Source organism: Tachypleus tridentatus, chromosome 7 (genome assembly GCF_004210375.1).
Source record: "Tachypleus tridentatus isolate NWPU-2018 chromosome 7, ASM421037v1, whole genome shotgun sequence".
Classification (NCBI taxonomy): Eukaryota; Metazoa; Arthropoda; class Merostomata; order Xiphosura; family Limulidae; genus Tachypleus; species Tachypleus tridentatus.
The window spans coordinates 159,803,752-159,816,713 of NC_134831.1; the positions used below are offsets into that span (position 1 = coordinate 159,803,752).

Genomic DNA, 12,962 nt, shown 5'->3' on the forward strand with positions numbered 1-12,962 from the left:
TCAAGTGGCATCAAGAGAAGTTTCAGCTTTGGTTTAACTTCAATAATAGTATTTCGATAACTGTTTTTCTCCTTCTTTTTGCCTTAAATGTGATTCTCTCACATTTCTATTATTTTATTCTTATCATATTAATACAAACTTATACTCTAAAGACTTATGTACTATCTTACATTTCCCACCACAAAAGTTCATCAAGTACTCATTAGGTGATATAAATTACAATTTTAATATATCTTTATTTATAAACGGAAGCTTTTCACATGATAACGTAATCATTTATTAAACAGAAGGCTAAAGAGCTAAAACATAATTCAAAGAAATAATTATTTAAAAAAAACTCAATAATATTATGACATTATATCTGGAAATTTCAATATCAAGTATTGTTACAACTATGAAAAAGGGTTGAGGCTGGTTGATAATTTTTAATAAAAATCAAGAGTGAGTATCAGAGTCAGTCCTATTATGTCTTTAGGGATAAATACCATACTCACAACTGGATAGAAACGATGTCTCGTGGTGGAACTTAGGTCGTTATGGGTTCTAGTAACCAGATCTTAACCCATTATTGAATCTGTACTTGCTCTATGATAAACGGAATATCTTTAATGATTTTTTGGCTTCATGACGGAAGATTTTTTATAATTTTGCATAACAAAACATTGCTTTGTTACAATTATGCTCAAGCAATCATTCATATGCTATGACGCACGTATATGATAAACATATAATAGGACGTTATATTAACGGATTCAGATACGTATCTATCACATTAAGAGTTCATCCATTACTAAAAGTTGCGCTGAATTGTTCACTTGTCGGAAATTGTAAAAGCAAAAGCTGTCTCTGAAAAATTAAATAACAATATATGTTTCAATTATTTTTAGTTATTGATAATATATTTATTTTGTGATGCAAATATGATGTGTTTTTTATTAGCTTCATATAGCACAGTGTCCTGGTTGATCACGCTTTCAAAGGAGGGTCCCATTGCTAGTAGCAACCAAATAGAATTTTAAGTTGTGTTGGCAAAATTAATTATTAGAAGACTAAAGAAGTTACTTTTCTTCTGTATAAGTCACTGATTAGGCCATATGTGAAGTATTGTGTTTAGTCTTGAGCTTCTTACCTAAGAAGGAACATTATGTTGTAAGAAAAGGCTTAAAGGAAAATACTGTCGCCTACAACAGAAGGATTGTCGCATGAGGCCAGTTTAAGATCTTTGACATTATGTTTTCTTGTGTCAAGAATAATTAAAGCAGATCTAACTCAGATGTTTAAGATTTTTCAAGAAGTTTGAAAGTGGTGATGCATCTTTTTTTGAGTGTGTGGCAAACTCCAAAGTTACGACTAATGGCACTTCCTATACCAATTCTTTTATTTTAGAAGACGTGTTCATGTTTATGATATATTTTAAATAGTGAGCTTAAAACACAATAATTTTTAGTAAACTTAAAAGAGAACTAATTAATTTAGTTATTTGGAAACTTAATCATCGGTTAATTTGAAACAAGATTTGTATGGTAAAATTAGGTGAATTTGAAATTGCTGAATCATAATAATTAGTTTTATTAAGCTGTTGCTAGACACAGACTTGAGCACTGTTTTAACTTGTTCTTAGTTCGTTTTTTAACATTTGATTTAGAAATAAACATAAGTATACATAACAAACGAGATACAGACGCCATTACTTACTCTAGGTCCAGCATGAACTGAAATGGCTGAAAGAGCAAATATGTTTTGTGTGACGAGAAATCAAACCCGCAACCCACAGGTTACGAATCGATCGCCCAAACCTCTTTACAATGCCGACCTGTTTCCAAACAGAAAAATGTATGTTGTATTCAGAAAACGAATGTGTTCTACTAAAAATTAAGCCAAAAATATATTAAGCTTTTCTGTTGGCGTGTTCTAGTTTCTAAATTATGATAACAAACAGCTACAATCAGAGAAGAATGGAAATATTAAATCTTACTAAACGTGATCGACGTTCACAAATAATGTCTCATAACAAACACGATATCATTATGATATACTTTTTTGTTGTTGTGACATGAGTATAGTTCACCTACATAAAGTGAAGTGTCGCTTCAAGTTGAAACCTAAATAATTAATCTTAACCTCCTGTAAAATAGTTTAAATAAAGTTCTTAATAAACAAGACTTGTCTCGAAACAAACATTGGATATTCCTATATTTATCTCTATTCGCAGCAGATGAACAATTTATATTAACAAACATTAGAGCATTATCATGTTGTTTAAGAGAAGTAATGGCATCATTTGTCTTTTAATATATACAGAACAACGTGCTTCTGAAAAACAGAAAATGAGAAGGTTTCTAAACATTTTCCTTCAAAGTTTAATTTTTACTTTAATATTTCTATTGTGATTTTTGTCAACAATACCAGGTTCATTTTCCATCAATTTTGAGTAGCTGACATGAGGTAATGTAACAAGTGTGTAGCATCCTACTACGCAATATTCACTTTAAGGAGTTAACTTCTCAAACAACCAAATCTTAAAGAAGAAATGCTCGTGATGTGGCATATATTCGAAACCATCTCATGTTCTCATAATTTTGTCAAAGGAACAAAGCAAGCGCGAACTCAATTAGAAGATTTTCAGTATTCTTACGATATAATGATATTTGGCGTAATTTGATTGTTTCTTTGTAATTAAGAATAAAGCTACTCAATGAATCACCTGTGCACTGCGCACCTTGAGTATCGATCCGGTTTCTAGCGTTGTAAGTCCACAGACATATAAATGTGGCGCTAGGGGGTTGCGTTTACATAGAAAGTTATTTCTGTGTAAATTTCCTCTAATACGCTAAATTTACTTTTGGGCTTTATTCTCCACACTCTTTCAGTGTTGGGACTACGAAAACTGATTTGAAGTTGTAACGTAACTGAAATAGTCCAATGAATCACGAGCTAAATGATCATATACTAAAAGCATGGAAGTCTCCAACTGACACACAGAAGTATTAAAAAAAAAATTAAATCCACCTTGACAGATACTGTGTAGCACGTCGAGTACAATATTATGCCTGTAACTGTTTTCTGTGTGTTTCTGTCTGCTTATCCTACTGCTAACTATCGTGATGGTTCGACCTTCCCTAACGAATCACAAATGATACATTTCGTATAACAAGAACATAACGTTTGGCAATAATGCTGAGAATGTGGCTTTGTTGATACGTACTGAATTTACTCCTAGCCAATAGACCTTACTACTGACTGGTATGTTATGTTGACTTGAGTTGTCTCGAAAAGATGGTCCAAAAACGCCCTCTTTTGGTGTTTTTAGATTGAACTTACATTTTAATATTCAACAACTTTTAGTGTAAAGACATTCACTGGCTCCTGAAATCTAGAATTTGCCTATTAGAAAAGGAGTCGTTATTGTATTTTCAACTAAGTAAAACTGTGTCGATTCTATAATATCTATTAAAACGTTTAAATGATCTAAATCAACACTTGCGTATTGTGAAATTTATTATTTTAGTATTTTCAAGGAACACTGTTTTATATAATAACGATTTTTTCATATCATACCAGTTCTATCCTTTTCATTCTGTATTGTATGTGTTCAGTTTATTCTCAGTTTGCATTTAGCAAATACTTTGAAACTTTTCTGATGGACATCAGTAAACTTGGATACTACAGTTTACTAAAAGGATTTATGATTTATTGCAGCAAGAACTAATAGATATCATATTTCTTCGCAAAAACTTTAAAATTGGAATAAAGTCATCACCTTAGTTTTTCATTTATTAAAACAAAGAACTTAAAATAATAATAATAAAATATAAGAATATTTCTACTACTAACTATATTTCTTCGCAATTTTAATATCTCCACCAGTAAATAACAATATATTCTTATACAAAAGTTTCAAATCGACATATCTTCAATAATAATGAAACTATCATCATCTTACCTTTTGTAGTACACTAGACTGAACAAAGAAGAACATTCATCAAGTCTGCAATGAAAATAATAGTGAGTGAGGGGTAAACTTCATTCTATAATATCTAATCTGAAATGACATTTCTGGGTGGAAATTGTGAGCGTCTAAATTTGTTTTATCTGCATGCTGCCGTTTCTATTTATTTTCCTGTGGCTAATAACAATTAATCTGGTAAATGGACTGCTCTAGAAATGGCATCATAAAGTGAAACTATAAATTTTATTGAACCGTAGAAATAGAAAGTAGAACATTTAACAGCTTGACCATATAGATGATTAAACACGTTAACATACATTGGAAAATAACGAAATGTTTTTTCAGTGTTCTGCTATTTTTCTTTATTTTATTTTTATAACGTATTAGTTACAGGTATTCTATGACTACAGTAACTGGAGCATCATGGTTTAAAGTAGCAGTGATTTTACCCAGAATTTAGTATTCTGAACTACCTGGTCTGACTTTAGAAATTTACTCAGAATACAATATTTTGAACACCACAGCCCAACCCCAACCCTGTCTTTACCTAACATGTTTATTTTACGTATATTATAAATTATTGGTATAAACTGTGTTTTGACTAACAATGTGTGCTGTATTCCAAGCTGACATGACGAGTTCCAGTATTGTTCCAGCAGTGGTGGCAAGACGTAAGATATGGAAGAATTACTTATTTATCAAAGCGTTAAAAGGTATTACTTGACAAAAGTACATACCAACAAGATATATATTATTATAACAAATTTAAAAAAAAACGTAAGATTCAAGCACTTTTAATGTAAAACCTTAATAACGAACTGATCTTCAATGGGTTTCAAAAACGATATTGTTTCCTTCAAGTTCTTCCCTCCATTTTCTGGCGTAGAAGTGTATTTAAATATGTTCAAATATAATCACAATAGTAAATAATATTTTGGTTGATTTTTATCACATGTCATTTTATCAGTTGTTTTCAGAAGTTAAAATCTACAGAGATACTTTTCTTTCACTTCTATATATCGAACATAAATGTACATAATAATCGTCTTGGTTAACATTTACAGATTCTTTTAATGTTATTTACACACTGAAACCGTTTACATTTCATCTATGGCATTCGTTATAACATGTTCACATCTTTGTAAAGTATATATCTTTTGTTATCTCTATTTCTTTCACTTTATAACTTCAACATTTCAATTGCTACTTCTGAAATAATTGTAGTTGATGATTTGATGCTGTTCAGCTCTTTTTCATGGTGATTAGTTTAATAATGTAGAAGTTTTAGTTCAATTAATGATTGTGAATTACATCTGACAGCGAGGAAAACAAAAGAATTCGTAAGCTGGTTTTCCATCAAACTTCATTATTTATTCAAAACAAAAGGTTTTACACTAAATATATCTGATCATAAGAAAATAAAGAAAATCTTATAATGCGAAAATTTTAAAATTTTCAAAAATTATAACTCTCATTAGATTTTTATTACATATTTCTTTAAAAAATTCTAACTCCTGTCTGATACTAATATTTATAAAGATATCATAAACATAACTACACAACTCAGTAATAAAAAGACGTTATAGTTTTATATTTCATTTTTGTGGTTCTTTCCTTGAAACAAACCCAACAGGTCGGATTTTTATCTCACTTTTTTTCAGAGAATATTTATGTCCCTTCCAATGATACCAGTTAATACCAACAGCAAATTCTTCGTGTGATTCACCGAGATACAAACCATTTAGATTTGACTTATGGCATTCATTATACCACAAGCCACCTTTGTAAGTCGTTGCACTGTCTCTTGTGGTAAACATCATATTATTGTGGGTTGAAAGCGAGTCCCCTGAAAACAAGGAAATAAAAGATATAATCGCAACATTCACCAAAAAAACGTAATCGTAATGTAAAAATATTAGGGGACCAGATGTTCGTTACCAGATATTTTAATGAAATATAAGATTGTATCATTCTGTTGATTATTAAAATATACTTTTTGATTTTCATAATAAAAGTTTTTTTTTACCAAATTCAAATATTAGGTCGTAAAATCCTTTGACGAGTTCTAAAACCCTCAAACCTCTTTCACAAAAATAATGTACATTAATACCGTTTATTATTTGTAAGGAACGATAAATATATTTATACTACGAATAGTTATATTTATAATGTGTTAAATCTAGGCAATGTACAATGAAAATTCTCACCTGCGTCACCCCTGTACGTTTTGTAACTTATTTTATACAGTTCCATTTCACTTTGCACCAAGAACTCATAATATTCTGCATATCTTTGACCACCTTCCATATCTTCTAAAACAAGTCTTAGTACCATATTGTTTTGCTTGGTTAAAGCGAATATAATGTCCTTTCCTGGTAGATGGAATATACAATAATAATATTTAAATCCTTATGACTAGAAACCCACTTGAATTAAGATTATATTATCAAGTCGGAAGAAATGTGTAATAAAATTTGAATTAAAATAAATTACAGAACAAAGTTTCGACCTTCTTACATCATCATCAGATTAACAATAAAAATTTGCAACTAACTGATGCCGGGCACAATTTTAAGGAACGAAAGTGTAAACGGGTGCAGGATTGTTGGGGGCGTATAGTTGGATATTAGGTTATTAATCAGTATTGGTATAAAGGCGTTACTTTATACTGGTTCAATTTTGGTTTGAGTTGTTGTATAAGTAAAGTTTCTTTGATTTTACTTTTGTTTATATTTGTCTCCCTACTTAATATCTGAATGTTTTCTACGGTTATGTTGTGCTTATTTGAACTGCAGTGTTCATAAACGTGTGAAGGTGATTTTGTTTGTGTGTGTGTTCTTGAATCTAGTTTCCATTTTTCTGCTTTTTTTCTCCAAAATAAAAGTCGTGGCAGTTGTTAATTAGTACTTTACAAGTAATGTTGATGTTGTGTTTGTCAACGTAGTTTTTACATAGTACGAACTTTAGTTTTGTACTTGATTTTTTGAATGAATACACAGGAATGCTGTGTTTAGTTATACCTTTTTACCAATTATTGGTTACTTTTTCGCTGATATTAGGAATACATGGTATGCAGCAGTGTAAGATTTTTTAGTTTGTTGCTTGTTGGTACTTATTATTGTTTGTTTATTGTTGACAGTAACAAACACAACACCAGTATAATTTATAAAATACAAAGTAACAACTTCCACAACTTCTATTTTGGAGAAAAAAAACATGAAACAATGGAAACAAGATTCAAAGAACAAAAAGAAACACCTTGACACGTTTATGAACATTGAAAATCAAATAAACACAATATAACAATAGAAAACACCCGAATTCTAAGTAGTGAAACAAATACAAATAAAAGTAAAATCAAAGAAGCCCTACTTATACAACAACTCAAACAAAAATTGAGCCAATATTAAGGAACATCTAACTGCATCGCGCCGCACAATCCCTTATACGTTTACACAACGTTCCTCAAACATGTGCTCAGCAACGATCAGTTGCAAACAATGTTAACCTGAGGACGGCCTATAAAGGTCGAAACGTTGTTCTATACTTCATTTTAAATAAAGTTTTAATACCTTTACAAGCCAACTTGATAAAACAATAATAATATATTTATTATCTATGAAAAGTATCAACAATGAAAAATGTTTTCTTAATGTGTATCAGCTGTTTAATAATTTCATTTAATAAATAGATTTAAAAACTTAATAAACAAAACAAATGTTGTGTCTATATAGTAAAAATAATTACTTAACCAAAATTCTCTGGTTAAATTTCCAAATCCAGTTTTGTAATTAGCTCACGTTTGGTAAAAGTTTTCAACTGGGTTTCCATAATCACATCTTCTTTGAATTAACTAATGAAATGGATAGAGACAGTAATTTGTTATATCAATCGAACTTACATCTCACGAAATTTATGACGTGTTCATGAAAGGTATATGACAACATTTTCCAGTAACAATGATAATTATCAATTATAGTTATATAAAAGAGTCTAATAAAGAAAAATATTAATATTAATTATGTATTTCTCTTCAGCTGCAGATCTGTCATCTTGAACAAATACTTGAATTATGGTTTCAGGTTTACAAAATAGTGCATCCTAATGTCTGTATCACAAGTAAGCAGTAAGAACATTAGTTTAGTTTTGTTTTAAAAAGGAGACATTATACCTAATTTTGAAACATTACAATTAACAACGTATGTTCATCTTACTAAAGTATTTGTTCTTCTAACTTAGAATTTTCGTAGTATGTAACTTGGACACCATAAACTTCTACTGGATAACCTACCGTCCACTCTCTGCCTAATGTCTCCATATACAGAGATTGGGTGGTTCAGAAAATGTGGCCATATCTTGTAGATGCCATTCGTTTGGTTTACTTGGTGGTAGATGGAAGTACAATCTTCTGGTAGAGAGGTTCTCTTTTTGATTTGTGTTGCGTTGATAGAGATGGGCGTCGTGAAGTGAAATACATCTTGTTCAGAACAAATAGGGCCTGGTAGAAAACAACCAATAGTAAAGTATATTTATAAATTTATATTAATAATCATTCAAAACTGTGGTTCGAATATCTGTCACACCAAACATAGCCCTTAATAAGCCTTGCGCGAAATTCAAAACAAACAAACAAACATTCAAAACTTGAAAATCCTTACCAGTATACTGAAATTAATAATATTTCTCATCATTCACGTTGTCATAGTTGTATAGTTGTGTTATTTTACAAGTGGTGAATACATAAAGATATGTATTACCTTCAAACTTATTAATTCTTTTTTTAGCTAGATCTGTTAATTCTTCTACTGTAGAAGACAAAGAATCAATAATTCCTTTTAGTGAACCAACAGTACAACAAGCAGTGTGGTGATAAACATTAGCCTGAGAGAAGAAGAAGAGAGACAAACTCCATATTAACTGTAGTATATAACACATGATATATGGGGTACACATGTATAGTGAGTGACATCTTTTTCTGAATATTAACGTTAGTATTAAAGATTTTATTGTCGTTCGACCCAGGAAATATGATATCTGAATGGAAGCTTTATGACGTTACTGTATCATATGATCAAAGGTTGTTAAATATATGCATCTAGCTAACACGTGACCTTTCATGTTTTAGTTCACTTTTATATTACAACAAAGCAGTTCTTGTCTTTTCTGGTGTATACATCTATTGATTCATTTATATTTCACTAAATTTTAATTATCTTTGATTCCATCAAGTCTAATGTTTGGATTTTTTTTAATTAAAACTTTGATAATGTTTGTACTTTCTTTTCACGAATTTTTATACATTGTTTTAATCATATAAAAAAGAACATTTTTATCAAGTTCCAGAAGCGTTTTTAACTTTTTTACCATCAGATTCTTGTAAACTATACTCTAAAATTTTTGTGTTATCTCAACAAACAAAATTCGCCAATAAGATAGATAAAAAGATATTTGTAAAAAAAACAGGTTTACTTTGTACCATTAATATCGATTTAGGTCCGTTAACCAACAGAGTTTCTTTTATCCACATTTCATGTTTACTGTTCACTATTAACAGAACTTTAAATATTTGTTTTTTTATGGATTATATCTCAATATATGATTAAATCATTAGCTTTATACCTTTTATTCTTCAGTGACAAAATCGTAAAATTAATATTTTATATAATATACATGACGTTGTGTTAAACTATCTAGTCCTTTTTATTATAGTTTTACTTGTATATTTGACTGAATTACTCATATTTCACAAAGCCAGATATTGTTAGTATATTCCCACAGAACTGCATACAAATTATAATTTGTCTCAACTTAGGTTTATAGTCTTGTTTTACATATTTATTAGTATTATGTGTTTGCTTGCTTGTTGGAATTTCTCGCAAAGCTACAACCTGAAAAGGGTGCTTATTTAAATCTCTGTTAAACCTAAAATAGTTCAATGTTGACTTTTTCGCTAAAGTATGAATGAGCTACTTAAATCTATCTACTATAGCTTTATTTTATATATTTGTTGGTATTTCGTGCGTATGATAAAAACACATGTTGTTACTACAGGTAGACCATGTTATTAACACTTTGTTTACAAATAATGTAATTAAACAGTTACTACAAGAAACAAATTACCTACTAACACAAGAAAAAGTCGAACACACAACCTGTAAATAGGAACAAAATATTCCTGCTAGAAAATTTTAACAACTTTGTAGAGAACCTGTCGTGAAGTGTTACATAAGTTCAATGTAAAATTTAACAGGCCTCTCATGAACCAGTGATGTACGTTTCTCTTGAAAAAACAGTAAGGTGTGCAATCTGTTTTTATTTGAACCGAAATGTTTCAGGCTAAAAAGTAAGGTATTCCCCACACTGTTTCAGCTTCGAAAAGTGATTTGAAGTGGTAACGTGACTGAAATACATCAGCGAATCACCAGCTCAACGATCATGTACTAAAAGCATGGAAGTCTCCAAATGACACATAAAACTATTCAAAAAAGCTTTGATCCATCTTGACAGATACTTTGTAGCAAGTCGAGTACAATATCATGTCTGAAGCTGCTTTCGATGTGTTTCTGTCTGCTTTTCCTAACGGATCACAAGGGAAATTGTTCATATATCCATGGAAGGTTAAACATAAAGAGTTGGTTACAGAAGCATAAAGTTTGACAGTGATGCTGAGAATGTGGTTTTATTGATATATATTAAATTTACTCCCAGCAGGTAGACCTTAGTACTAACTAGTATGGTATGGAGACTTCAGGATGCTGTATTTCACTTTTAAAAATTACCAGTTAATTAACAAAAGTTGTCTCCAAATTGTGTCAAAGAGATACATCCAAAAGCGCCTTCTTTTGGTATTTTCAGTTTGATCTCCTTTTAATTTACAACAACTTGGAGTGTAAAGACACTCCTTGGCTTCTGAAACTTAGAACTTGCCTACTGATAAAAATTGCTGTCATTGTATTTTGAACTAAGTATAATTGTGTCGATTCGATAATATCTGTTAAAACGTTGTAATGATAAAAATCAACACTTCCATTTTGTGAAATTTGTTGTTTAAGTATTTTCAAGGAACACTGTTTTATATAATAACAATTTTTTCCATGTCATACTAGTTCTATCCTTCCTCTTCTGTACTGCACGTGTTCAATTTATTCTTAGTTTGCGTTCAGCAGATACTTGGAATAAACTCGCCACATTGGTCTTTCTTTTATTAAAACAAAGAAAGTAAAATAATAAAATATTAGAATGTTGCTACTGCTAGCAATACTTCTCATCTTCATTAAATTTCTTAGCAATTGTAATATATCCACCAGTAGATGGCAATATATTCATACACAAGAACTTCAGATCGACATCTTTAACAAGAATGAAATTATCATCATCTTACCTTCTGTGGTACACTGGTCTCAACGAATAAGAGCATTCGTCATGTCATCTATGAAAGTAATAACTTAGTGAGTGAAGGATAAATTTGATCCTGTAGTATCTAATCTGAAATGACCTTACTGGATGGAAACTGTGAGTGTGTAAATTTGTTTTATCTTTATGCTGCCGTTCTCATTAATTTTCTTTTGGCTAAACAAAATTAATATGGTAAATGGACTGTTCTAGAAATATCATCATAAAGTGAAACCATAAAATTTAATTAACCATAGAAATAGAAAGCAAAATATTCAACAGGTTAACCATATAGATGATGAAACACGTTATCAGAGATTGGAAAATAAAGAAATGTTCTGGTCTTCTTCTCGTACTTCATTCTTTATAACGCATTAGTATTCTATAATCACAGCATTTGGAACATCATGGTCTAAAGTAGCACTAACTTTAACCAGAATTCATTATTCTAAACTTCATGTTCATCTTCCTAAAGTAATTTGCCCACAATACATTATTCTGAACACCACAGCCCAACCTCAACTATGTCTTTACCTAACATGGTTATTTTAAATATATTATAAGCTACTCATATAAACAGTGTTTTGACTAATAATGTGTGCTGTATGCAAGTTCTCCTGACAAGTTCCGGTACTGAGCGATAATCCGTGACGGTAGTTGTGGCTAGATATAAGATATTATATATATATATATATACATACATATTATAATTTTATAAAAATTAGTTATTTTTTAAAGCTTTAATAGGTATTATTTGACACAAGTATTTAACTAGAAGTTACATATTAATATTATAACAGTTTTGAAGAAAAACGTATGATTCAAATACTTTTTATGTAAAACCTTAATAACGAAGTAATTTTCAAAGGGTTTCAAAAACGTTATTGTTTGTTTTCAGTTCTTCCCACCATTTTCTGGCATAGAAGTGTATTCATATATGTTGAAATAAGATAACAGTAGTAAATAATGAACTGTTTTTTATTATATATCATTTTATCAATTGTATGTTCTTAGAAGTACAGCGGTACATTAACTTCACTTCTTGATGACGAGAAACCCACTTGATATAAAAATGTATCTCAGAAAAGCTGGTATGGGTATTAACACTTTTACTTATAAGGAGAAAACAACGTTTTGATCTTCCTTGGTCATCTTCAAGTTTAGAAAGAGAGAGGTTGAATGTGACCGTTGACGGACACGTCTTAGGGACGAGAGTATAAACGGGTACGGAATTGTAGGGGTGTTGCAGGTGGATGTTATATTAATAATTAGTTTTGGTATAAAGATTTTCCTTTATATTGGTTTGATTTTAGTTTTAGTTGCTGTATAAGTAGGGCTTCTTTGATTTTGCGTTTGTTTATATTTGTTTCCCTACTTAATATTTGGGTGTTTTCTGTGGTTATGTTGTGTTTATTTGATTTTCAGTGTTGAAAAACATGTGAAGGTATTTTTTTGTGTGTGTTCTTTGAATCTAGTTTCCATTTTTCTATTTGTTTTCTCCAAAATAAAAGTCGTGGCAGTTGTTGCATTGTATTTTATAAATTATTTTGCTTTTGTGTTTGTCAGTATAGTTTTTACATAGTATGGACTTCAGTTTTGTACCTACGAATCATTTAACTAC

The 12,962-nt window shown here is 30.2% G+C and overlaps 1 protein-coding gene across 1 annotated transcript; it reads right to left on the bottom strand.

The window, feature by feature from the left end:
* Nucleotides 1-5,409: 5,409 nt before the first annotated feature.
* On the bottom strand, nucleotides 5,410-8,971 carry LOC143257018 (techylectin-5B-like). The gene is made up of 4 exons (XM_076515066.1): nucleotides 8,707-8,971; nucleotides 8,241-8,447; nucleotides 6,157-6,321; nucleotides 5,410-5,795 (listed from the first exon to the last, which is right to left on the bottom strand). The coding sequence occupies exons 1-4, from the start codon at nucleotides 8,900-8,902 to the stop codon at nucleotides 5,545-5,547; spliced, it is 819 nt and encodes a 272-aa protein (XP_076371181.1). The 5' UTR covers nucleotides 8,903-8,971; the 3' UTR covers nucleotides 5,410-5,544.
* Nucleotides 8,972-12,962: the final 3,991 nt, after the last annotated feature.